The 27,700-nt window shown below is 33.9% G+C and overlaps 1 protein-coding gene across 3 annotated transcripts in view; it reads left to right on the forward strand.

Moving 5' to 3' along the window:
* The window catches only part of spab (space blanket), a 95,052-nt gene that overhangs the window by 46,934 nt on the left and 20,418 nt on the right, over positions 1 to 27,700 (forward strand). For 2 of the 3 annotated variants that reach the window (XM_085818838.1, XM_085818839.1), the window contains exons 2-3: positions 16,600 to 16,726; positions 21,228 to 21,386. In XM_085818838.1, coding sequence (XP_085674964.1) covers positions 16,600 to 16,726; positions 21,228 to 21,386 — 286 coding nt within the window. Of the gene's footprint in view, positions 1 to 16,599; positions 16,727 to 21,227; positions 21,387 to 24,276; positions 24,708 to 27,700 lie in introns of those variants that run through there. The other variant, XM_085818837.1, reaches the window with a different exon arrangement.

Below are 27,700 nucleotides of genomic sequence, written 5' to 3' on the forward strand. Positions count from 1 at the left end.
AAATGAACCGAATAGAGCATTAATTATAAATTGACTTACATTTTTCGATTTAAAAGAAGCCAAAAAATCATGTCATATTTAAGAAAGTATTTTAGGAAGAAGCTCTATAAATAGAAAAGAAATAATGCATAATTTTAATGTTAATAATACAATAAACTTTGATCTTAATTTTTGTACCTTAACCGAATAAAATCGAATTACCTTAATTTTTTTTTCTAATGTAATTAACGAAAACTTGTGAAAATATTTCATTCAAATTAAACCATTCTGAGAAAACTGTCCTGTGAAAAGTATAGCATTTAATTCCGTTCAGAATGAAATGTTGTTTAAAAATATGTTGTTTTCACATACTTAGGACTCTGAAGTGTTGTAAAAAAAGAAATTATATACATTTATATGTATATTTGCGACGTAATTACAAAATATTTACACCCGAATGAGTCAAATCCCATAGAACTCAATGGTAAATGACCCAATGTTTTGGTCACCACGTAGGGATCGCCGGTGCTTCAGAGCAGGGTACGGAGAAACTTGTTTAGGGAGACTCCATCTTACTTCCTACCTCCATGCTACACCCTCTAGGGAGAAAGGATACGATTAACATATTTTTTTTTTTTTTTTTTTTTAGTCCAAAGGGATTTGAATCCCGAAGGACTATTAGTTTCGTTTTGGCATTTTGCGTCGGACTCATAAATGTCGGTTCACTTTTCAAGCTGTTGCCACAAAATGTTAGAGTCTTGCATTATATTTGAAGAAATTAAATAATGAAAAATCTGCATAAATGTATGTATATTTCTCGTATTGTGATAAAACAACGGTACATAGAGTCATCGAATTTTGAATAACGTAATCCTCCAACGAATATGAGCATGTGAAAGACCAAATTTGAAATTTGAAATTTGTTTTATGATCGATTTCCTATTTTTTAAAACTTTGACGAATTTTTGATTAACAAACTCAAGGATTTCAAAGCGAGCAATGGCAACGTTGTGCAGAAAAAACATTTTTATCTCCAGCGCGTGAGTCTCTGTATCGGAAATTCTAAAAATATGCTCGTTTTAAAACTATTTTGCGATATTGCTGTTGCACTGGATCTTATGGTTTAAGTGCGAGGAACATGATATTTAATAAAGAAAGGTAACACACAAAATGTTAAAAAACGCCCCTTTGGACGTAATTTAAAATCTGAAACATTTCAGATTTTTTTTATATTAATTTTTTTTTTTTTTTTTTTTTTTTTTTTTTTTTTGACGGGAAAACAGACTTTCGTCAACTTCGACAATATTACCAGTTCCGCATATTTTAACGGTCACAGACTTCCCTTATGTAACTGTTCCAAGTAACAACAGTGCAATTATTCATATCAAGCTGATACTGACCAAATTCAAGAGAAGTTAATTCTAAACACTTGCCGTTAAGAAACTGATTTCGATCCTTCAATTCAGTTTTGAGAATATAATCCTTTTTTTATCTCGGTACATCCATATCTTTACATCTCCATTTTGGTGTTTCCATCGAATTAAAGTAGAGCTGCATTTTATGGTTTTTCCGCGCACTTTTCTTCAGAGTGAAGAATTTCTCGTTCCTGTAGAAACTATATGGAGGATGTTTCATCAAGAAGTAAGTTCCAAATTTTCATATCCATGCTAATTACAATAATAATGAAAATACAAATTACGTTACGTTCTTTAGAATTTGTATTCTCGTTGCCAATTTTGAAAAGACATTATTTTACATTTTAAAATGTAAACATTATAACGAATTTAAAAGTAAACACTGGAGACTTCATATCAACCAATCTCCTGGCAAAATTAGCAAAACATTTGGCGACGATTCCGGTTCCAATAACAGAACAATACCAATAAATTAGTAAAAACCATTTTTTTAATTTCTTTTTATGAAATTTAATACAGCGGAAAAAATGAAGAAAACAAGTGGTTATATCGTAATTTTTCAGCTACTCACTGCGTTCAATAGTATCACAACTCTTTTTCAGCTGTTGAACAGATTTTGATGACATGTGGATGAATGCGTAATCTCTTGTTTGACACACAGACATATACAACAAAATATTTGATGGACTTTACAATAGATAATTTGCTATTATGTTTCTAAAACGTATAAAGCATGTTCAATTCTAATATTCATGCAAAATACTAAAACAAAATGTTATTAAGTCTTATTACAGCAGAAACCACATGAGAAGCTTTCTAAAGGATTCACATATAAAACTTCAATTTGAAAATTTTTTTGACGAGAACAACAAGTTCAGAATTACTGTTATTCACAAAACAGCTTGCTAATTAACATAATATTAGGTTTGCAGCTTTAGTTATACTTTTGAAATTACATTTATTTACTTTTATTCTTAAATTTAATTTGAGTAATTCATATTAACTTTACTTTTCAATTAAACTGCTATTTAAAAATTGACATTTTTAATAAAATAATGAAATTTTAATAACTTTAATTTCAACGAAATTATTTCAGAATTTAATTTCCTAAATTTTATTTAAATGTACGAAAAAATTGTAAAAGACTCCCTTTTTTACAAATTTAGCACACCGTTTTCCAAATAAAATTTTTATTCATTAATTAATTTTTGAAAAGAAAATTATTTATCATGAAGTGGACGATACCACTTTAAAAGATATAGAAAAGATGAACTAGTACTCTTTTCTTATCCTCTCGTTTTATGAATAGAAGGAAGTTACCTGCACATTTTATAGACTTAACACATCTTTCTTCAAGTACAACTTAATGAAAATTTTTAAAGTTTCATTATCGAGGATACCATTTCTAAGGATTTTTATTAATTCACACATTATCTTATTATTTTATCTGTACTATCACTTTTCTCGGCTCTCCCCGAAATCCAACTTAATTAACGACGACCAAAAATCTGAAATGTTTCAAATTTTAAGGATCGACAAAAAGAGTTTGTTAAGGTTCTTTTTACTCTCTCACTGAGCTCACTGTCTACTTAGTCTGTTGTTGCACTCCCTTTTGCTAACACCTTTGTTTTCGCCTTTTTAGCTTCATTATTAAGCAACATTTTCTTCACAATTATACCATATACAGTTCAACAGCAAAATCACAAAAATTTTATTTGATTTTATAAAATTTAAAATTCTCGATGCTGTGTTAAACATTCACATATATTTTTATTGTTTGTTTCACTTTTTTCTCAGTTCATCATATCAGTGTTCAGTTTTCTTAGTAAAATGGCTAGCAACAATGGTTTTGTCTTTTTATTATTAAGGTATTGAGTGTTAACTTTATTTATTAAACATCACGATTTTCGCACTTAAGCCACATAATCTGCAAAGTCACCAGATACTTAAAAAAAGTATATCTTTAAAAATTTTCGATTGACAGTCTCGCGCGCTGTCGATAAAAATGTTTTATTTCATACAGTATTACCACTGTTCGCTTTCAAATCGTTGAATTTGTTAATCAAAAATTCATTAAAGTTTTACAAAACATAAAATAGATAATAAATCAAATTCGAAATTCAAAAGTCGGGCTTCCAGGTGCCCATTTTCGGTTGGAGGACTACGTTGTTCAAAATTTGATGGCTCTAGGTACCGTCGTTTTTCACATTTCGAAAAACATCCCACATTCATGCAGCTTCTTCATTGTTTAATTTTTCTCAAAATAATACAGGGCGATAACATTTGGTGGCAAGAATTTGAAAAGTGATCCGCCGTTCGTAGCGATTCAACAAAAAAATCCCTTTTCAAGACTAATAGCCGATTTAGGTTAACGATCCTTTTGAGCTAATAAGTTATAAGATAATAAATTAGTTAGTTCAGAGTTCTTATATATGTTAACTATACAAGTTATAAGTTAGGATGTGAGCTTTTGGCAGACACGCTGACCTTCGTGATATTTTCATATCCATGCCCAGCTCGTAAAATTATATAAGTCGGCTGAAGTGTTACTAGCTGTTAGATAAGTTTACTAGCTGTGTAACTCGTGCATTGAAAAATCTGGATCAAAGCTTAATAGAAAATTGCCTAGCGAATTTCAAGCGTTAATTGCATTTTAACGCTTCATCTAATATTTTCTGTTAGCTTAAATTCCTTCAGCGGGGTTTGATTTTGCAAGTGTGATCTGTGTATTTGTACTCAATTGTAACAAAAAGGTTTATTTTAACCTTATCCTGAGTTGTTTTACTAAGTTAGGGGCAAAATGTCGCCTGACGGTTTACATACAGGAACCAAATTCGGTTAATAAGATTTTGGTTTCCACTTACATATTCAAAGCATTAGAAAAAGGCTAACTAAAAGGTTTTCTTTTTTCTGTTCTAAGTAGTCCGCTTTTATATGCTCCATGTCGTAAAAGGAAGGTTAAAAAAATGGATCGAAATTTAGCAGGGTCTGCCGACATCTTAAGTGACTATTTCACTTGGGTAACTTGCTAACTATTATGATGACAGCAAGTGGTATGTGGTAAGTCGAAGGCATTGGCAACACTGTATAAAGAGCCTACACTGTTTTAAAAACTAGATTGATGTGTTCATTTTCTAGTTCAAACTGAGGAAATAACTGCATTCAATAAGAATTTGTTTGGAGAAAAATAGAGGAGGAAAAAAAAACGACATTGCAAAGAATGAAAAAGTTTCAAGAATTAGGAAGTGCGAAATTCTTAAGCAAGAAAAGACATAAAGTATTTTATGCGAGAAAATTTAATATTATCGAAACAACAAAATGTATTTAGAACTTTGTGAAATAAACTCCTTAAGCAGAAAAACTTCTTAGACATATTTTATTAATAAATAAAATAATAATAAAATTTCAATGATATCTATAACGGAATAATAACATCGGTTACCAAAATAGTAAGAGGCATAATTAATGCCTTATATAGGGGTCAGCAAATTTTTCTTCGTAGATATTTGTAGGCTCTACAGCTAAGAAATGAGTTATAATCGCAGGCTGTTAAAAATATTTCTGAATCTTATTTCTTAACGAATTCCAGAATGTAGGTATACAGTGTACTTTCGATTATTTGGGCTGGGGAAGCAAGTTACGGATAATCCTAACTATCCATTGTCATGAACTTTGTATGCGTTTATTTCTTTAAAAATTCAGTAATTTTACTTTATTTTTGAGAGCGTTTAAATATTTATGGAATTTCACTGCGTATTTTTCGAAATATGATTTTCTCATTGTATTCGAATCCCCTTTGGTTGACGAAAGTCCAATAAGAGTTTCTACAGAAGTCGCTGCTGTCTCGAGACTATTGTGTTGTTGTTACTAATGCTCACTTTTCCGATCTGTAGTCAGCTCAAGCCCCCAAAATTCCTCGTGGCAAGGAGCACAAGATACGCCTGTCATTGGCAACAGTGCGAAATAGCTCAGTTCCACCCCTCAATTTTGATGGAGAGCACCCCGGGAAAACAAGTACGAGGGTCTCTCACCCTTCTTCCCCTACCAGTATTCTCTCGAGAGGACGTTTGGCTCGCACATATTTAGAGTACCTCCATGCCACACGGACACTATATATTTACAAGCATCCATCCTTCTCGGGGATTCAACCCGGGACCTAGGACACAGTAATCAGCGACGCTAACAATTTTACCAGTTGGGCGGTGCGACTATTGTTATCATCAGTATCTTCTTCGCTTGTATTTTTAACATCATTCTCTGCCTCTTCTACTCTTATGACATTTTAAATGGTAATTCGCATCACTCGAAGTACTTAAAGTCCAGCTCAGTCGAATCGTCATTGGACCATTCCTGGGTGTTTTCCCGTCGAGATTTTTGAAGTATTTTACGTTTTTCGACATATAACTATAATTATGGTCTCCACTTCTTTATAAATTAAATAAATTTCTGATTTCTATACTAGGTAGTGTAATATCTTGTTATTTAATAAATAAATATAATTATTGTTGAAGTGGCAACGCCATATTTGTATCAAACCGTTACTCAGCAACGAGAGATATTGTTTTAAAAAGATTTTGTATTCTGAAGATTTTGCCTGCTAGGAGTAGTATTAAAATTTTGCCACTTAAGAATTGTATAAAATTTGTCTATCACCGAGAACTAGAAATAAAATTTATGTTCTACTAAGAAGATTGTCTGTTTTGTAAATTACTGCAAAATACATTACAGTCTTAATAAATTGGAGGTTCCACCGAGATACTGGAAATTAGGAGTGCAATTATCAATTTTGATGGTGCTGGTCTCCTAATCCCAGAAATTTGCTGAATTTTTTAGAACAAGTTTGCTAATACCAATTGCCGAGTTTGTTTATTTCAAGGAGAAATGGATGCAAGAAGTCTGCTGTTTTAAAGCCAGATTTGAAGCGGATCATTAAGGTTATCTTCTGTGCTTCTATAACTTGCGTCCGAGAAAAAATTATCAAAAACAGGATACTGGTGATCTCTGAAGATAAGATTAACATTTGGTTTTCTTAAAAAAGCTTTCATTGAATTTTAATACTTTGTTTCAGAATTATAGTTTATCGTGTAAGATTTTGTTTAAAATAACTAACGCTAAAAATATTCAGCTTAAATTTATAATTGATATTTGTGGTAAAGAAATATTTTAAAATTATTATTTATGCTTTACTTTTATTTGTATTGAAATTTTATGTTGATAATTGATATGTGTAAGCTATCCGGCATTTATAAAAAAAAAAAAAAAAAAAAAAAAAAAGAACTGCTAGCTGAGTTTTTGAATTTGTTGCCAAGCAGGCGCGTGAAAATAAGTAATAACATCAAACTGACGTAAAGTGAATTGATTATACTGCAGAATTGGCAAAGTCTAAGTTCTCGCCATTCAGGCGTGTGGTAGATAGTAACGTCATCCCGACGTATTACAGATTGTATATTCTAAAAGTTGTATTGCCAAACTGGCAAAAATTGTTTTTGTTATCGCCAACCAGGAGTGAAGATAGATAGTAAAATCGTCAAACTGACGTTGGTAAAATTCCATTGTATTGCCTAACTGGCAAAGGTGTTTATATAGTTATAGCTAACGAGGCTTGTGAATAGTGAGTTAAAACGTCAACCCGACGTAGTATTAAATTATTTTGTGCCAACCTGGCAAAGTTGTTTAAATAATTCTCTCCAATTGGTTAGTGTGAATTTCGTATTCGAGAAATTAAATCTCGCCAGAAATTATATAGTTTTAATACAAGTACGAGCTTTTAGATTGAATTTCAAAAGGAAGCCTATTAAAAGTAACTTCTGTCAACATGTCATTCTTAGCTAGGAGTAAAAAACAGGATTTAAAAGTACTAGCAGAAGAGTTAGGTTTAACCGTGAAACCTGAATTTAAGATTGCTCAGTTGCATAAACTGATTACTGAAAGTCCCGATTATGATGAGGAGTTTACTCGAGAACTACTGGCTACAATTAGAGAAGAAAGGGAACGAAAAGAAGAATGCGAAAGAGAAGAAAGAGAAGAAAGAGAAAAGGAACGCGAAAGAGAAGAAAGAGAAAGAAGAGAAGAACGCGAAAGAGAAGAAAGAGAAAAGGAACGCGAAAGGGAAGAAAGAGAAAAAGAACGCGAAAGAGAAGAAAGAGAAAAGGAACGCGAAAGAGAAGAAAGAGAAAGAGAAGAACGCGAAAGGGAAGAAAGGGAAAGAAGAGAAGAACGCGAAAGAGAAGAAAGGGAAAGAAAAAAGAGCGTGAGAGAGAAGAGCGAATTAGAGCCTTTGAGCTACAGAAACTTCAGTTGGAAGCAATGACTGTAACAGCACAGCCGGTAGAAACTACGCAGTTACCTGAGTAGCCTTTAAAAATCAGAATTCACGATCTCATGCCACGTTTCAACCCTAAAGAAGATGAAATAAGTTTATTTCTGGTGTTATTTGAGCGTCAAGCTAAAATAATGAATATACCTGCTGAAAATCAAGTGACTCAACTTATTTCATTGCTGCCTCCCGACATTGTTCAGCTTATTGCTAGAGAACCAGAAGAGGACGCGAAAAAGTATGAATATGTAAAAACTTTACTGTTACAACGATTTAAATTAAGTGCGGAAAAATTTCGACAACTATTTAATAAACACCAAAAATCTACTGAAAGTACTTGGTATGATTTCTACTATGAATTAAAGAATTATTTAGAAGGATGGCTTAACGGATTAAAACTTTTGAACAGCTAAAAGATCTCATGCTGTTTGATCAAATAAAAAAGCATACCTCTCCTGATTTCAAAGAACATTTTATGGATCAATGGACAACCATCATTTCACCTACTGAAATAGTTAAGAAAATTGAAGATGTGAGGAAAACAATAAAACTGAAATTTTCTGTCAATCAGACTGAGAAAATTAACAAAGGATCATTTAAACCACGTTGTGATAACTTTGTGAAAAAAATAGAGCATCCGCCTCATTTTAAGCATTCTGATAAATGGGACGATTCAAAATACCAGAAAGGTCACCGACAAAGAAGTCAATTTCAAAACAAACCAAGAAAATTTATGTGACAAAAGATATCGACCACGTTGTTTCGAGTGTGGGTCATACGAACATTTTAAGCCTCAGTGCCCTCGCTTAAAACCAAATGAAAAGGTAAATTGCGTATTTTCGAATGATGATTTGTTAAAGAAATATACAATTAACGGTTTAGTTAATGGGCATGAAATGCCTATTCTTCGAGACACAAGAGCCACTGTTGATGTTATTTGTCGGAAATACATAGATAACGCAAAAATGACTGGAGAACATGTCTGGATACAATATCTATTAAATGACCATTTAGTGTGTCTACCGTTAGCGGAAGTTGAAATTAATTGCGAACTTGGTCATATAAAGACAAAAGCAGCTGTTGTTACAAATGATCCTGGCAGATATGTATTGGGTAACAAAACTGCTCAGTTGTTCAAAGATAAGCAGTTCTTAAATTTAGAAAGGATAAATGCGGTTTTGACACGATCTCAAGTAAAACGATCTCGAGAAGGAGATCGAAGTAGAGACACCGAAATGGGGAAAAAAGAAGAACTGTTTGTTATTGAGTCTGACGAAGATATTTTACCGCAAGCTGATGAGAAAGACAAAGAAATTAAGAAAATAATTAATGCTAATTCAAAGGAATTAATTGAATCTCAGCATCAAAGCAGAGATCTAATCTCAATGCTTAGCGAAGCTAAAAGTGAAAATTTCGGAAGTTATTTCAAAATAAAGGAGAAAAATAAATTAGATAAAAATGGAAATGAAAGGGAAGTAATTGTTATTCTTGAAAAATATAGAGATCAAATGCAGAACTACACAACTTTGATTCAGAACCAAACAAATAATAGTGCTAAGACTCAGGGTAATTTGGTCAATACTCACCCTCCTAAGAGTCAAGCCTCTATCAATGCTTCACAGAAATCTGACAAACAATCTAAGCGTTCATCTCTTGATGAGAAAACTGAAGTTATTTATATGGAAGTTGACTCACCTTATTTACCTGGTGATTCATCTTCTATGGATAATGTGTATGATTATTCCTCTACAAGTTCCCCAGTTCCTTCTTCTCCAAAAAGTAAAGATGTGTTTGACAGTTTGTTAACAGCAGATCAAAGAACTTCTGATAAAAGAACTCATGAAGATGCTTCTAAAGCTAAGAAATTAAAAATACATTCAGAATCTACGCACACGTCAGAAAAGTTAGCAAAGAGGCACAAACATGATGAAGGATACTCAAAGTTGCCACATTCAATGAGAGTGCAAGTAGCAGATAAGAACAAAGATTCATCTCGCAAAGAGCAAAAACTATCTTACAAGAAAGAACTGATAAAATTAAACGATTCTCAGTTAAAAGTTCCAGATGAATTGCCAAGTTCTGAAGTTGAGATGCAAGTCAAAGAGAAGTTTTTAAAGAAACTAAACAGACAATAGCGAGTTGTTGAAGAAGCAAAACTGCCACAAAAGCCTTTGTCACACTCGCCTGATTTCAATAAGGAATTTATTTTGCAAATTGATGTTTCAGACTCTGGTATGGGTGTCATTTTAGCTCAAAAAGATGAACGAGACAATAAACATCCAGTATTATACCTCAGTAAGAAGTTTACAGAAACTGAAAAAAAGTACTCTACCACAGAAAAGAAATGCGCCGCCATAATATTTGCTGTAAAGAATCTAATAAGGAAGTTCAGGATTTAATTTTGAGACATATTTATTTTCGTCATAATTCTAATAATGATTTCATACGGGTTTCTACAAATAATATTGTTGCGTGCGTACGTGTTCGTTATGAAATGAATGCACAAGTCCGATGAAAAATGAACAAAAATTTATTATTATCACAACAAAAATGCTTAAATTTTCTCAAATTATCATGCAGTATTACAATATCTCACAGTAGTTATTTTTAACTACTCAAATGCCCAATAGAACGTAATTCAAAACAGCTAAAGAAAGCTAATCCGCGAATTCGCTACAATCAACAAGAGCAGTTTTCTAAACAACAACAAACTAAGCAACTACTACGAACTGAGATATTTTCCTCCTTTTATAAGATTTTAAAAATCATGCCCTAGAATTTTCTAGTACTTTCTCGAAATCAAAAAGAGATATTTATTTATTTAATGCACGCGCTCTTGTATTTTCAATTTTCCGGCTTAGCTTTCTTTTAATATTCGTCACGCGCTGCACTGCGCGAGCAATAAAACCATTTAATTTATAACTGAACTAACATTAGCTTTTTAAATACCAAATTCGTAACACTGCCCCCTTCCCAAGGACTGCACGTTCCGGGCAGTACAATCCCTGGACAGGAAGCCAAACTTACAACTGAAAGTATAAATACAATAATAAGCATTACATTACAATAATAAACAACATGAACAATAAATGCAATAAATAAAACAAATCAAATGCTATCAAATACAAATCAAATACAAAATACAAATCAAATACAAAGTACAAATCAAATACAAAATACAAATCAAATACTAAATACAAATCAAATCAAATACACATTTAAAAACAAAAAGGACCATGGTCTTATACTATTTACAATTATTTACATTACGTACTACGGCCATAGTAATGAACTAACCTGTCGTAAAGAACGACTTTAGGTTCAGAGTTCGAAGACTTACGGATTCGAATCACGACGTCATTCGGCCTGTTCAGCACTGTATATGGACCATCCGAAGGTGACTGTAATTTAGGACTGAGTCCTTTTCGTGGAATCGGGTTCCACAACCACACCTTGTCTCCTTTGTTGCATCTGTGTCCAGTAGCTCTCGTGTCGTATCTGGTCTTTGGTTTCTCCGTCGGCAAGTTGACTCGCTTTCCTGCAGAACGGTGCATCCCCTCAAACCGGGCCTGGACATCTTGGATGTGTTCCTCAGGCGATGAAGGCGCATCCGTACGGCGATGAAACAGGCGGTCACAAGGCAGACGAAGGTCTCGACCGAAGAGTTTCTGGGATGGAGAATAGCTGATACTCTTGCGTTTCTTTTCGACCCTAGCATTATTTCGGCGGCTTCCCGAGCTGGGTCTTTCGGACAAGGCGTCGACATTTCCAGGTGAGGATCTCTCCTGAAGATGGATAGTCATGTCACCAGATGCTGAAAGCAGTTTGTTGTTTTTGAAGCCTAAGGAAAAATTGTATTTCCTTAAAAAGTCCAATCCGAGTATGCATGGATCTGTAATATCCGCCACATAAGCCGTGTGATGGTAGGCGGCACTTCCAAACGTGATGCTCACGTTTAACTTCCCAGTTATGTCGATCTTATCACCAGGCTCAGTCTGAAGGGTAACACAGGATGGCGTCCAAATAAGTTTATCTTTAAACTGTTCAGCTAAATCTTTCCTAATGATGGTAACATTAGCTCCTGTGTCAATGATCATAGTGCAAGGAACTCCATCGATATTCCCATTGATGGACAGTCCGTTATTGTTGCCACTCACTATAGAGATCTTAAGCGCTTTAAAACAGGGTTTTTCATTATCTGGCAACCTCCGTTCCTTGATATGGTCATTAATTTGTTTCCTGCGTCGTTGCTCAGAAATGGTCTCAATTTTCGTACCCTGGGGTGTTCTGCAATTCTTTCGTACGTGGCCTTCAACTCCATAGTTCCAGCACTTCGGTTTCTTGTCAGTCCTTTTCCTCCCCGTGGCATTTGATTGTCTGTTTAAATCGTATGCCTTATTTTCCGTGCTCTGGAGTGTTCTGCAGTTCCTTCGTAGGTGGCTTTCAACACCGCAATTCCAGCACTTTAGGGTCGGTTTCTTTTCACCACTATTCCGTCTTAAAGCATTCACTGGTCTTGTCAACTCATCCGTTTTATTATCCGTGCCCTGGGGTGTTCTGCAATGCCGTCGTAGGTGACCTTCAGAACCACATCTCCAACACCTTAGAGCCACTTTGTTCTCACTGCTACTCCGTATCAAAGCGTCGACTTGTCTGGATAAATCATCTAAACGAGCCATCAATTGATCTACTGGCTCATGGACTCGCACAGCTCTGACTGGGTAGCGGTCTCGACGAGTGGCTTGCTGGGCTGCCTCGAATTTCATGGCATACACTAAAGCGCTTTTCAAATCTTTAACATCCGCCATTCGCTGTGCTTTCTGTATTTCAGGGTCCCGGATGCCATCGACGAAATATTGCAGCGACAGGATTTCCCTCGTTTCTCTCGAGCACTCCGTAAAGGCGAGGTGGGACAGCCTTTCAACATCCGTGGCGAGTTCCTGGAGTGATTCGGTGGGCTTCTGTTGACGAGATTTTAATTGAAGCCAGCTGTAGTCTTTTAAACATTTCTCGCCAAAGCGCAGCTCCAATGCGCCGGTTAGAGCTTCGAAGTCATGTCTTTGGTTTTCGGGAAGCGTCTGCAGGATATCCACTGCGTCTGCTCTCAGAGAAGCGGCGAGATGACAGGCACTAGTTTGGGAATCCCATCCATTCGCATCCGCCACTATAGAAAATTGTGTTTTATACACCTGCCAGGAGGTCTTCCCATCATATGTCGATAGCTTCAGAGAGGAACGAGCAGGCATGGGTAGAAATTTTAAACCATCCGAAGTGCTCCCTGCCGTCGCTACGAATATCTTTATAGTGTCAACTTCTTTAGCGACGACAGCAGAAATTCTGTCTTCGATTTGTTGTTCAATATGTCCTTGGACGGCAGAAACTCTGTCTTCGATTTGTTGTTCAATATGTCCTTGGACGGCAGAAACTCTGTCTTCGATTTGTTGTTCAATATGTCCTTGGACGGCAGAAACTCTTTCTTCAATTTGTTGTTGGAAGGCCGAAACTCTTCCTTCGACTCGTTGCTCCACAGCCGACACTCTATCGTCTATTTCATCTCTGACAGAAGAAACCTTTTCTTCAATTTGCCCGACTTTATTTTCGACAGCTCCTATTCTGTCTTCCATAGCCTCAAATTTACTTTCTATTACGCAGGTTATTTCTCTTTTCATTTCGTCTTGACCTGCTTCAATCTTTTCTTGTTCAGCTTTTATGTCTTCTTTAAAAGTTACTTGACCAGCTTCCAACTTTTCGTGAACGGCTTCCATTTCCTTTTTAACGGATCTCATCTCTCCTTTAACGGAATCTTGGCCCAATTTCATTTCTTCCTTAACGGAGTTGACAGCTCCTTCCATCTTTTCTTGGAAAGCAGCAAATGCAGTCATCATTTGCCTGAATTGTTCTTCCATCGCTCTTGTTATTGGCATTCAAATCCCACTCCTGACACCAAACATTGTTGCGTGCGTACGGGTTCGTTATGAAATGAATGCACAAGTCCAATGAAAAATGAACAAAAATTTATTATTATCACAACAAAAATGCTTAAATTTTCTCAAGTTATCATGCAGTATTACAATATCTCATAGTAGTTATCTTTTAACTACTCAAATGTCCAATAGAACTTAATTCAAAACAGCTAAAGAAAGCTAATCCGCGATATCGCTACAATCAACAAGAGCAGTTTTCTAAACAACAACAAACTAAGCAACTACTACGAACTGAAATCGAAATCGAAATCGAGTCAATGGCTAGGCGGCAATTAGTAGCCAACCGCTACTTTAATCGTCTCTGTTGGTAAATTGTCCTAAGGCGTTGGTACTAAGTTTTTAATTAAGGCGATTTACGCCGCGCCAACTAGGCGAAACTTGTCAAATTTTGTGAAATGTAGGGGGAGTGGAGGGAGATGATTGGCAGGAGCCTGTCACGTGGGTGGTCACCCACCCAAGCTCAGACTCCGAGCAAAGCAACCTACGCGTGCAATGAGAAATATTGGATATGTTAATAATTATCAAGTTTTGAAACAGGTTATCCAGATTGGAATAATTAAACTAATATCGCGATCTAAATGAAGAAATGGCACAACTAAGTGCAACAGGTTAGCTAAACAAAATATTCAAATTCATCCTTGCTGTAAAACACAGATTGGACAGTGGTAGTCACGTGGAGGTCACTCTCCCGTGAACTGTCCACAGCCAATGCATCTTGAAACAGTAGATATCACAATTCAGTGAAGTCTTGGTCTGAGAAATGAAACACTAAGTTCTTGTACAACACTGAGCCACATGAGTTACTGAAACTATACACTATGTACATATAGGGACGGCGGTATTTGAGCGAAGTAGCAAATGGTGAAAAACATTTTACACTAGCAATAAATAATCAGAGCTTTGAAGATCCAGGTACACGGATCATGTCCATAAGTGCTACGAACTGAGATGTTTTCCTCCTTTTATAAGATTTTAAAAAATCACGCGCTAGAATTTTCTAGTACTTTCTCGAAATCAAAAAGAGATATTTATTTATGTAATGCACACGCTCTTGTATTTTCAATTTTCCGGCTTAGTTTTCTTTTAATATTCGTCACGCGCTGCACTGCGCGAGAAATAAAACCATTTAATTTATAATTGAACTAACATTAGCTTTTTAAATACCAAATTCGTAACAATATTGTTGCGGGCGATAGGGGTTCATAATAGATTGATTGCACAAGTCCGATAAAAGTTAACAAAATTTATTCTTATCACAAGAAATATAACAAAAACGCTGGATTTTTCTTCAAAGATATTCGTACAAAATCCCAATATCACGCAATATAATCAATAGCTAAATTTTAAACTGCTAAAACATTAAATAGAACACAATCCAAAGCGCAGCGAAAGCGAATTCGATCTCACCGCGAATTCGCTACAGTCAATAAACAACAGTTATCTAAAAACCACTGAGTTGAGATGTTCTCTCTCTGGCTTTTATAGTTTTTTAAATCGGCCGCATGAGAGAGTTCTAGCAACTTTTCGAAAGCAAAAAGCGTAGAATTACAGTTACAGTTAACATTGTAGTCAATTACATTTATTCATATTAAATATCAATTATGAAGATAAACTTTTATTAAAATGTTAAATGGACGTGCTCTTATATTTTTACTTTTCTGGCGTAGCTTTCTCTTAAAATTCGTCACGCGCTTCATTGCACTGGAAAATAAAACAATTTTAATTACAGTTCTACTAAAAATAGCCAACTAAATACAAAATCCGTAACAATACATATACATATATATATATGTATGTATGTATGTATATGTACATATATTGTTACGGAATAATTTTGGCGAGAGAACGCTGCCTTGCGGAACACCTTTGAGTATGATTTTTTTCTTTGGTACTTTATAAACAAATTTAAGAATAATAGAAATAAGTTTAATTTTTAAATAGTGGTCAACTCTAAAATATATTGCCTGTCATATTCAGATTTAAATATAACTTCAAATCGCAGCATTTTTCTGCAATCATGGATATCCTCTTTCGAAATAATCATTTTTTTATATTTAGCTTTAAGTCTTTTTTCTATAAATCACCCTAGCAGGGCTGAATTAAGGCTAAGCAGAACATCGGAAAGAAAATCTGTTCTGTTAATATCTGTTCATTCTATTATGATGATTACATATGTTAATTATTTTGAAAGTTTTAGCCGCATTTCTTCCTAACACTTTTTAAATTCTAATTTCAAATTCTAAACAGTAATGCAATACAGTAAAGATAATTTTTACAGCTTTTTATTACTGTTTTCCTCAAGAGATGGCGCTACGTTCCTATTCACTTTGTTTCATGAATGCTTCTGCATGTAAATAAAATTGTTGCTCCTCCTATTTTAGGAAACATTTTTGGTTCTGAAGAATGTTTACTTATGTCTGATAGCACTTAAAATCAGCAAGATTTTATTCAAAATCTACGCCAGTGAACGGTTGCTGTTCTCCCTAATTTTAAATCTTATGCTTTTGCGAATGACAGCGCTTCGATAATCCGCTATGCGCGAGATCGTGAGCACGATAAATTAAAGCTCTTATGTGTCGCCTAGCAGAAACACTTGCCGAGGTCTGCTTCTAGTTTCTTTCTAATCCTTCTGTTCTGTCAATTTTTTTTTTTTTTTTTTTAAGGGAAGCCCTTTTACAGTTGCAATTTAATAAATTATTTTTATTTTCACAGTATACAAGTTCCCCCCCCCCAAAAAAAAAATTCTTTCGAAAACAATATTGAGAATTAAGCAATAGGTACTTTCCTGTGCTGTTTTAGTCACCTCAAGTTTTGTATTGAATGATTTGAAAAACTGTCTCAATATATAGTTTTAAAATGGCGGTGAATTGTTTTTTTTTTTTTTTTTTTTTTTTTTTTTTCCCAGGCTGAGAAAAAAGACGGAGAAATGTTAGAAGCTCTTATGGATCGAGAAGAGGATCGTTGCTTTGGACGAAAATGCGAGCATTCAGAAGAATGTTGCAAGGGTGCAGCATGCGTAGATATAGAAGGAGGTAAAAGACAGGAAGTATTTTTTTATTGTAGTCATATTTTATTTGACACTTCTATTTTTGTGTTTTTCCTTTGCCTTGATATCATTTGATTAGGAGCTTTGTACTGTTGTAAATTTTTTTAATTCTATTTGTATTTAGCACCTTTATAATTAGATTTTTTTACTTTAATTTGACTATTGTATTACTATATTAATTCACATAGGTATTTAATTAATTAATTGTTTAAGTTCACTTGCTGGGCAATATATTTAATTTTGAATTTGAGGCCTCTTAATTTAATCCACAGCAATTGTCTTCGTCAAGAATAGCAAAATCGCTGGCTCTCTTGTTAGAAAACATGAAACCACATTGACCTTGTCTAGACGAGTCACATCTCAGTGTAATCCTCTACCGAAATCTTTTAAGGTCTTCACACATACGCTCTACTGTCGAGAAGCTCCAGGCACGTAAAGCAAAACTGCCCCTTAACTGTGCGGAACAGCGTTTTATCTGTTGACAACAAGTTGTTCAAATACAAAATCCTTTTGCGTCCCACACTTTATTACTCTTCCTAATTTAGGCATACTCCTGCCGCACCAATCGCAAAACAGTCACAAACGGCTGAGAACTGCATCCTGAAACAAATATCTGGCTGGCCCATGGACCATCAGAAATAACAAAATTCACGAAGAACTTGGTATTAATCAACTTATGTACCTCCTCATTAAAGACCAGAACATTACCCTAATGTATAATTATAACTATTGCTCCCCAGAAAATGTTCTTAATAATCATTCTGTGGCCATCCTTAATAAACTAATGTGGATACCACATGCTTTATCTAACTTATGTAACTGTTCTATGTTTATCTTTATAGTTTAATGTATTTTTCGATTGCTAATTGTAATTGCATTTACCATAAATACTTTTTCTATCTATGCCATATTATTTACTTCTTCAAGCATTCCCCGCACATGTGAGTTTTTATAATGAACCTGCCTGCATCTTTCGAACATCTGAACATTGGACCATGCTATTTGCATAATGCATTTTTTAATTCTGAAGCAGCTGATGTTTGAATTATAAGAACAGCTCAAGTAAAACTAGAGATATGGGCAAAGCAATCCTACCAGGCCATCACAATACGTTCACTCGTCAACCTGGCATCATTTCGAGATTTTTTTTCAATTTTGTGAGGTTTTGATAAAAGCGTTTTCGAGGTGCTAAGATTTTTCTCAAAGTTCCCAGAAGTGCTTATCCTATCCCTTGAGCAACCCAATAAATAATAGCTGTATTATAGCCTCCAGTCAATCAGTCAATTAAGTCTGCGATTATTTTGCTAGAGAGCATCTGATTGGATAATTACTGCTGAGTATTTACTCTATGAACGATTTTAGTGGTTTGCGATATTCCTCGCATGATAAGGAGAATTTCGCCTTATCTCTCTTCTTCCCTACGTTAAGCTATACATAGCCGTTTGTCTAGTTTATAAGCTATTACTGATTTTAGGAAAGATTCAAATCTTTCTATTCATCTCGACTAGTTATTTAAGTATATCTCTATGAAACTGCAGCACGCAAAAATATACGTAGTATCTATCATATTCATCCAGTTTTCTAACTTATGCATATTTATAACTAAAAGTATGCTCTGATTTATGTTCTTCGAAATATTTAGTAAAAAAAAATATTTTGTGTAACATTGCAGTTGAATATTGTGAATATTCGAAAGTCCTCCACGAAGGTATCCCTCTCCTTAGGCAGCTAACCTTTCTTGTGCTTTGCCCCATTCTAACAACTTACTCATAATTCCAGTTTTGCTGGACGTCTTGTTCTTCCCTCCCCAGAACAGTATACACTGTTCTGGGGAGAACAGGGGGCATGCGTTTTTTAATCTTTGAGAAAAAATTTTGATTTTGTTTTTAGATCGCTGTTTGTTTTATATGCAGATTTTTTTTAATCTGTGGATGTTTGTTAGTTTTGTATATCTGTCTAGTATATTTGTTCTTAGGAATACAGTAGTATTTTTACTGAATTTGAAATATAATACTTTTTTTAACTGCAAACTATGAGAAGAATACAGCGATCCGAACTTTTCGAATCCATATGTGTTGTGGTTTTAGTTAGTCTATATATTTGATATTCTTCTGTATATGGGGAAAATATTGTTACATAAAATAAAAACATGGACTCACTTAAGTAAATAATCTTATAGAATTTTACAGAATTTTTTCAAAACGACTTCCCTTACTTAGACGCATAAAATCAGTCGAGGCTTTTACTTCAATAATACCCTATCGATGACAGTGAGATCAATCTGATGACAGGAACGAATGGAACTTTTCTTTCAAGAGCTGCAATATTGATGTAGGAAGCCTTGAAGAAGTGATCTTCTTGTCACAAAGCGAAATTTCAAAGTGATAAGATGAAAGTTCAAGTTAGGTGATGCTAAGTCTGGTTTTCGTAAGAAACACCCAATGGCGAGACCACTGTCGTCGTGGAGAATAGCAATTTATTCCTAAGATACTGGACTTTTAAAGCAATCTGCTCATATATAGAGATCTATCAAAAGTGTAAAAACATTTCTACTTTTTCGCTAGGAAACCGTTGTTTTCAATAATATTTTTTTTAATTATAAGTGGCTGAGGTTTATATAGTTAAATTATAAGTTTAATTATAAATTTATATACTTAAAACTTAATATCTGATGTTTCTTTTTGTTAGTCTGTCAAAAAGTGAACTATAGCTTTCTTACAAATTTATGAAAGGTTCAATTAACTAATCAGGCGTCTTTAAACACTTTATGTTTGACCGTTCCCTATTTTCTTCCTAATTCCAGTATGTCTTCGCGGTGTAATGGTAGTGCACTCATCGCGTATTCGAGAGGTTCAGGTTTGAGTCCCAGCGAGAGCATTGCACATTCTTCACATTTCCTGTTTAAAAAAATAATCCTAATGGCTGTACAGTGGCGTCTGAACTAAGAGGTGGTGGACAATAATTCATCAACACCAAGATTTGGTATTTGGGTCCCCTAATCCCCAGTTGCCCTTTAAAGGGGGTAGTATATAAAGTATTTTTCTCAATCCTTCCAGCATGCCTTCGTGGCGTAAACGGTGGCAGACTCGGCGCGTATTCAAGAGATCCAGGTTCGAATCTTAACGAGGGCACTGCGCATTTTGCACGTCTTCTGCTTCTAAATTACCTAATCAATAATTATATTATTTTTTAATTAAGGCATGCAACAGCTCATTTAGAAAAAGATATTAAGCTTTTCAAAAATTTTAAAGTTAACGATTTGTAAATTTTTATTGTGATATAGTTTAAATACTTAAATATATTGTAATTGTTATAGTAATCTCTTAATGTAATTAGTAATGTTTAGCTATATTTTCACTCAGTTCTCATTGCTGTCATATCTCACACAGCATATTTTATAAGCAAAATGCTTTAATATTTTCAACGATTATTCTTCGTGGTTTTTGCTCTTTGTATTTTGTTTCCATAAATTATTTACCAGTGAATATTAGGATAATGTTTTCTGTTTATTTTTTTTAATTTGTGAGCAACCATATCTGTGTACTTTTGGACATCTGTCTGTACACAGGAAACTTAATGTTTACATGCTGCTTAACAAACGGCATCTTTCACAAAACGCCACACATGAAAAGCTTAACTGAAATTTCCTGAATATCCCTGAGTAATCCCGTGATATAACAAAAAAAAAAAAAAAAAAAAAGAGAGAGATTCTTTCTGTTCACAGAAAGATTAGAACGTATCTTTGAGAACTAACTGTCTTTGTGAGTCTGTTATACATCTGTTTCCTCTACACTCCCAAGAAGTAATAATATCAGCAGTCATCAAGTTAGTAGGTTTAAAAGTATTCAAACGTTGAAAAATAAAAGCAATGAGGAGTGAAATGATACAATCTCAGAAGAATCTCCGTACTGATGAAAAATGCTTAAATTAATTAGTTTGTCAATGATAAATTAATTACATAAATTGTTGTTAGTGGAAGTTATTTTTATATTTTTAAAAAGTTATAAGTTTATCTTTGTAAAAAGAGAATTTATAGTCACAACTTTCGCAGTTGCTCAGCAACTTCATTTTACTTATAAAATAGAATATACATTTTTTTAGAAATGGAATATTTCAATGTTTTTTATGTATATTTTTATATGCAAATTACTTGAATGTAATTCAGTATGAAATTGATGGTATAATTCAGAAAACGGAATTGAGAACTTATAAAAGTAATACAATCTGAGTTTATTAAGAGGAAAACAACTAATTATAAATTAAATTAAATAAATCTGAGTGCGTGAGTATTAAGGAAACCATCAGAAATTTAAAACTGTAATTTCATATACTTAGAGAGATCAGATTTGCAAAAAACATAGGGTGTTAAATTTTAACAAAATTAAACTCTTTATTAAAATTTTCTTATGTCTTAGTGTTTTTCAAAATGTGTACTAAAAGGAAATTTGGGTGCGTAGTGAAATTCTTCTGTTATTTATTCTGTTTAGCTTCAGGCACTTGTTTACCCATCTTCCGCAAAGTTTCCTATCAGCCTTGCAAAGAAGATTCAGAATGTGGATCTGGTCTCATCTGTGCGGATTCTGGTACTGCTGGACCTCTCAAAACTTGCCAATTAGAAGAAAGATCCATCAAAAAGAAGACACTTCGTAAGTAAATTTAAGGTAGATTTACTAATTTTAAGGTTAAAAAATAATTTAGTCAGAATTTACCGTCCTATTGCAATATGGCACAATCGTGTTCTCATCTGTAACATCAGGTAATAAGAACACATTTACAAGAATACCATGCTCAACGGCGTATACAGGAACCATATATATAATACTATACGACTGCAGATAATGGCAAATCTGCATAGAGGTGCCTGCACCTTTACGCAAATTGACCATTGTTCGAAAGGACAAAAGATTTCGAAAGGGTCTTTAGCATAAGGATGACTGTACCGTTATTCAGATGAGTTTCTAATTTTAAAAAGCAGACTTTATAAAAAAGCGATCTGGGAGCCCGCTAGGCAAGAATAGTTTATATTTGCTTTGTTAATCAGCGTACCAAAACACACATAGCGGGCCCACAATTCGCGTTCAAACCGTGAGAAGAAGGGATTGTATCAACGGAATACCAAGCAAATTTAATATTTTCTATTCGCATTGCAGTATAGTTATTTGGTGAAAAAAGAAAGAGAAGCTAGCCTTCCTTCCCCCTCCAGAAAAACTTGTATTTTCAATAGAGATTAACGAGTAATTAATTATATGAGGTTAATCTGCAGGAGAAGTAGTTAACTAGTCTTTATTCAAGACGAAATGGATTGCTTAAAATAGTTTAGTATTAAAATGAAACTTGAAATCCTCGACCCAAATATCAAGTATCCGAATATTAATTTCGATATGAAAATGGCGATGCCAAAAATGAAGCTTTAAAGATCCGTCTACATTTCCTTTACAGCTGCGCTGAAAGTAGGTAATACGGTTTTTAGTTTTGAGTCCAAAAAAGCACTTTCCGGAAGGTTTAGAGGTTTGGGGTAAAATTTGGAGCTTTGATCTTAGTATTTCAACAAATTCTGATCTTTCATCATATATAACATGGCAACCAAAAAGCAGTTGGTCTCGCGGAGACAATTATTTTTAAGAAGGAGGAAAAATTCTAAAAATTAGAGGAAGTTTGGAAAAAAGTTTTAATTTGCTGTTGAACGTTATGTGATGTAAATCCTAAGAAAGTAAACTTTAGTAAATTAAACTTAAAAGATTGTCAACAGTGTTGCCATGGATGTGAAAGGAATAAAATGGAAAGCTGGCTTGCGTAGCCTTCTCATATTGAAAAATCAAATAACCATTAAATTTAAATAACGATCTGAAAGAGAATAAGGGATCGAGTGTAGTTAGTTGACTAACATGAAGCCTGCCTACAAAAATGTGAAAGGTCGATGAAAATGCTAGCTGTTTGCGAGAAGTCAATGGGAAGTGTCCGCATCCTTCTTTTTATTAATTAGGTGTTATCCTAGATATGTGTACTGCATTAAGACTAATATATGTATATATGTAAGATATAAGAAAATACGATAGCTGCTTTAACAATAATTGGCAACCTCAAAATTAATATTCTAGATTTGGTGTTTTCCCCTTAAATGCATTTGTTCTCTCAAATTCGTGATTCTTCCATGATCATATAACAACCTCAAGTTAATCAGTCATTAGTTTCGAGTACTTTCTGCATGTACTTAGTATAAATACTACTCGCAAATAAACTGCGTCTTCTCCTAGCTTCCGCTACGTCAAGATTCAAACTGCTTTACTTCCCTGTTTAAAATGCCTGCGTCTTATCTTTAAAAAACCAATGTACATAGAAATTTGTCATATTACATTATGACCGAAACATAGAAATGTATCTGATTTCATAAAGAGTGGATAAATATCTACTGAGATGATTTTATATGCGTGGAAATAAAGAATGGGAATTCTTCTAATTAATTTTTGTGTCGGCATCATCTGTTCGTCTTCCCAGCCTGCCACTATGTCATCAACATCTCCCTGTACTTTTTAACTTAGTTCAACAAAATGCAATTTTCCTAAATATTTGATTGTTACTAAATTTCACCAATACTTTTTATTCAGGACTAGAAGAGAAACACGCTAATGTGACAATCAAAATCGTAAAGACAACCTTGTATTTAGCGTAGGTACAATGAAACACTCAATCGATTTCGAGGGCAGCTACAGGTCCCTCCTCATCAAGAGAAAGAAATACCTAGAAAGAAGAAAATAAAGGAGAAGGAGTCACAGAAACACGTGGTTCTTATCAGCACTGCACGTGGTTATAACTGGATTTTTAATTAGAGTTGCACTGGCGGCCTAATTTTACTGAGCCAGGCTATCTGATCAAGCATAAAGGACAAGAAAAATTAGCGAAGTTAAAATAGGGAGCGAGGGGCAAATGCACCTTATGGATTTCATCTGAACTTCAAATAATGGAAAGCAACCAGTGAACGGATTTTTATACCCTCTGGTAGTACCAAACGCGAGGAGGTAACGCCATATATCGGCAAACATAACTGAATTAAGATAGTAGAATTTTAAAGGCATTAGGAAGGACTGGATTGGACTTCAAATCATTAACTAAACCTGCTAAAGCTTTGTGAATGTGAAAAGCCTCAAGAAAATCCAATTCACCTATGGAAGAAGCCTTTTGGATAATTTTTGCAAACCCAAAATCAAAATTATGGTTTACTACACGAAATTGACTCATCTAACGTTCCATTTTGCCTAATTTTTAATAGATAATTTTCATATTTTGTAAAAGATTTCAAGCGAATATTTTCATATTTTTTATTTCTACACTTTTTTTCATGCAAGATTTTTTTTATTGTAGTTTGAATAAAACCAGCACTCAAATAGATTAGTTTTTCAGATTTGATAGATTTGTTTGATTTGTTTTTCAGTTTTGACTTTTTTATATATCTTTATGTTATTGTTAATATATACTTGAGTTTTCGTTTATTTTTCCTCAAATAAGTTAAAATCTACATGTTTACTATTTTTTAATTAGGAAATTTAGGAGAAGAGTGCACAACAAGTGAGGAATGCAAAAACTCTGAAGGGGAATGTTGTCATAATTCTGGATTCCCTTTTTATAGATCTTCTTGCCAACTATATTTTGACACGTATGATTGCATTGGACCCGTATCTCCTGATGCTAAACCGGCACCTATGTCATATTTTGATCCTCTTAATCAGCCCAGATTAGGTTAAAATTTCAACATTCTTTCCCTTATTAAAACTGTGTTACGACAAGAATAACGACTAGAAAACGCGAACACTTATCTATTTTTAGACTATCTTTCAATTTATAAGTGTAAACAATAAAGAAACAATAAAGAAAACATAACGCTGAAAAAATAAATGATATACATATTACATGAATGGATGTTTGATTACATTACGGATGTAAAGAATTAATAAATATTTTGTCAGTGTCGAGCTCTTTTTTCATTGCTAATAGTTTTATTAAGTTAGCAAAATGGAAAACTGGATTTAATTCCACGACAGATAATATTAATTAAGAGCATTTGCTGCGCCGTCCTCCTGAGTAAACTGTAGCCTTTTCTATAAAAGCAGAGTGCAAAGAATCTACGGGGGTAGTATAAAAGTAGTGGAAACATGTCAATAATTCTGAAAATACTTTATTACCACAGGTACAAATAATTAGACTTCCTCAATATAATCACTTGCCATATCTTCCTCCTTTCTGCCAAGTTGCTGGAGGACTTTCATCTTCGTTGATGCCTCACTAAGATAGTCCTGGAAGGGTAGATATCTTACTTTCGGTTGTTGTAATTAATCTCTCTGAATGGTTCTTTCATTTTAGCGAAAATATCATAGTCACAGAAACTCATATCCTGTCAGTATGGTAGGTGTTTCTGGACTTCTCAATGCCATCATCGTAGACGATCCGGGAAAGCGCTCGCATCATGGCACCGCACATTGTTATGTAGGAGAATGCGATTCGTCAACAATAATTGTTCATTAGTTTTTATTACTAATGAACAATTATTGGTGACGAATCGTCAAAATTATTCATTAGTTAATCTATTACCACAGATGCAAATAATTAGAGTTTCTGAATATAATCCCTTGCCGTTTCTACCACCTTTCTGACAAGTTACTGGAAAGAGTCGCACACCATCAGCACTTTCACCTTTGGTCAATGCCTCACCAAGATAGCGATGGCTGATAAGGGTATCTTCTTTCGATTACTTTCGGTTGTTGTAATTAATCCCTCTTAGTAGTTCTTTCATTTTGGCGAAGAGATCACAGTCACAGAAACTCTGGTTACGAGACAAGTCAGAGAAAGGGGAGAAAGGGCCTCCAAGTTCTGTATATTCTAAAACAATAGACTGTAATTGAAAGACTGCATTTTGATAAAAGTTTGATTTTGTGTCATGTCATGGGTGAATTGTAAATAAAGGCACAAAACATGTAATGCGTTATTCATACTACAAATAACTCAATCGTAGAATGATTGGGCTCACCTTTTGTCAGTGGTATTTCGCATAAGCAAGAATGCTTCACAAATACCGCATAAAAATTTCACAACATTATTTGTAACTCTGAGTGGAAAAAAAAGTAACGACGAAGCATGAGTCGGAGTTTTCAATAAATGTAGGACTGTAAAATGTAACGCCAGTTTCATACAAGGAAAATATAGACCTTATACACCAGTACACGTTTTACTTGATTTCAGAGGAAGCGCAAAATAACCACTTACTAATAATATGTATTCTGATACCCAATAGGTTTGAATTAACATATTCTTTGAAAATTTTTATAATGAATTTATCCATCGTAAATAGCCTACGTATACCTAACATATCGCTTAACATTTTTTAAACATATTGGTAAATTAACATATTTTCAATGGATCTGACATTTATAAGATATCAAATAAAATTTATTTTTCGCGAACCTGCTGTAGCGCTATCTTTCAGTCCGCTTTCTCACGAACACTGTAGGTCTTAAGAATATAGTTATTGGCCAGTTTTTATGTATTCAGAGGCAAAAGACCGTTATGCAAAGTTTGGGAAATGTTTGCAGAGCATTCTACATATATCATAATAATTTTTATTGCGTTCTTATATATTTCGTCACTAATTATTCAAGCAAGTTCTCCATTCGGTTGTATATTTCATTTACACGAATTAAAATGTTTCATGATATTGTATTCCGAAAGTGATCCTCTCTCATTCGCACGTCGAAAGCTGCACAACCTTCTGACTTATGTTATTTTGAATAATAATAAAGGTACCATAGATGGAAGTATGAAGACTTATGTAACTGTTTAATTACAAATAGTAAGGCAAGGTAACCGGGTGACGGAAGTAGTAGTAGCCAGAAGAACATGGCAGGCGCAATTGACGTCACATAAAGGGCATGGCCACCGCCATCTTGCAGCCGGCTAATATGTCGCCATCTTGGATTCTTCCGGAAGTGACGTAGATGTGCTTGAATGACGTAGATATGCTTGAATGACGCAAAATTTACCAAAGTTTAGTTTTATTTTGTGCAATGACAATATTTTTTCAAAGTTTTTTTTTTTTTTTTTTTTTTTTTTTTTTTTTTTTTTTTTTTTTTTTTTTTTGGTGTGTGTGTGTGTGTGTGTGTGTTTGTTTGTTTGTTTCGTATCAGCGAAATTTTTTTTCCATTTTTCTGGCAACGTCCTTTTTAGCTCCCTGTTTGAATAACGTTACTTTTTAATTAATCAACTTTATTACTTTTAACTATTTAATCTGTAATTATTTTTAATTGACATTTTCAAAACACTATATGAAACATCACGGATTCTCTTTTATACGTCTTATTTTTATTTAAAATTTTCACCGAATTGCATCTATGTAAAACATCACGAAATCTCTTTCATACATTTTATTTTCAGTTGAAAGATTCAATAAAGTATGTCTAGCAAATGTAAATTTTACTCTTTTCATTTTATATTTACAGATTTTTTTCTTATATTTAAAATTTATCCTACTTTTAAAGCATATTCATGTTACGTTTCTAATTCCTACTTTTTAAAATTAAAAAACAGACTTACACAAGTTTCTTTACTGGAAGAACACCTGACTTCAACTGATTTAAATCTTATAATTCAGTAATAATAAATTTTCATTGCATAAAGTCTTCTTAAACAAATGCATACGCATTTCTACCCAGTTTAATTGAAATGCCTATTAGAAATAATTCATTTTTTATTATTTTACGATACAGACGTTTATGGGAATCTACATAGAACATTCCTTTTTTATTCAAGAGAAGGGCTCATTTATATTTCTAACAAAGAGCCTGTTAGCTGTTTGAAACATTTTGCAAAAACATCTTGGATTTTATTGTATATATCCTACCTTGAACCACTAAATATAAGCTGAAACTTGGTTTCCTTCATGTGAAAACTTTACACCGATTCTTAACTTTATGCC

This window comes from Stegodyphus dumicola, chromosome 6 (assembly GCF_044657685.1).
Source record: "Stegodyphus dumicola isolate Sdum_Otavi_A_Nest chromosome 6, ASM4465768v1".
Lineage (NCBI taxonomy): Eukaryota > Metazoa > Arthropoda > Arachnida > Araneae > Eresidae > Stegodyphus > Stegodyphus dumicola.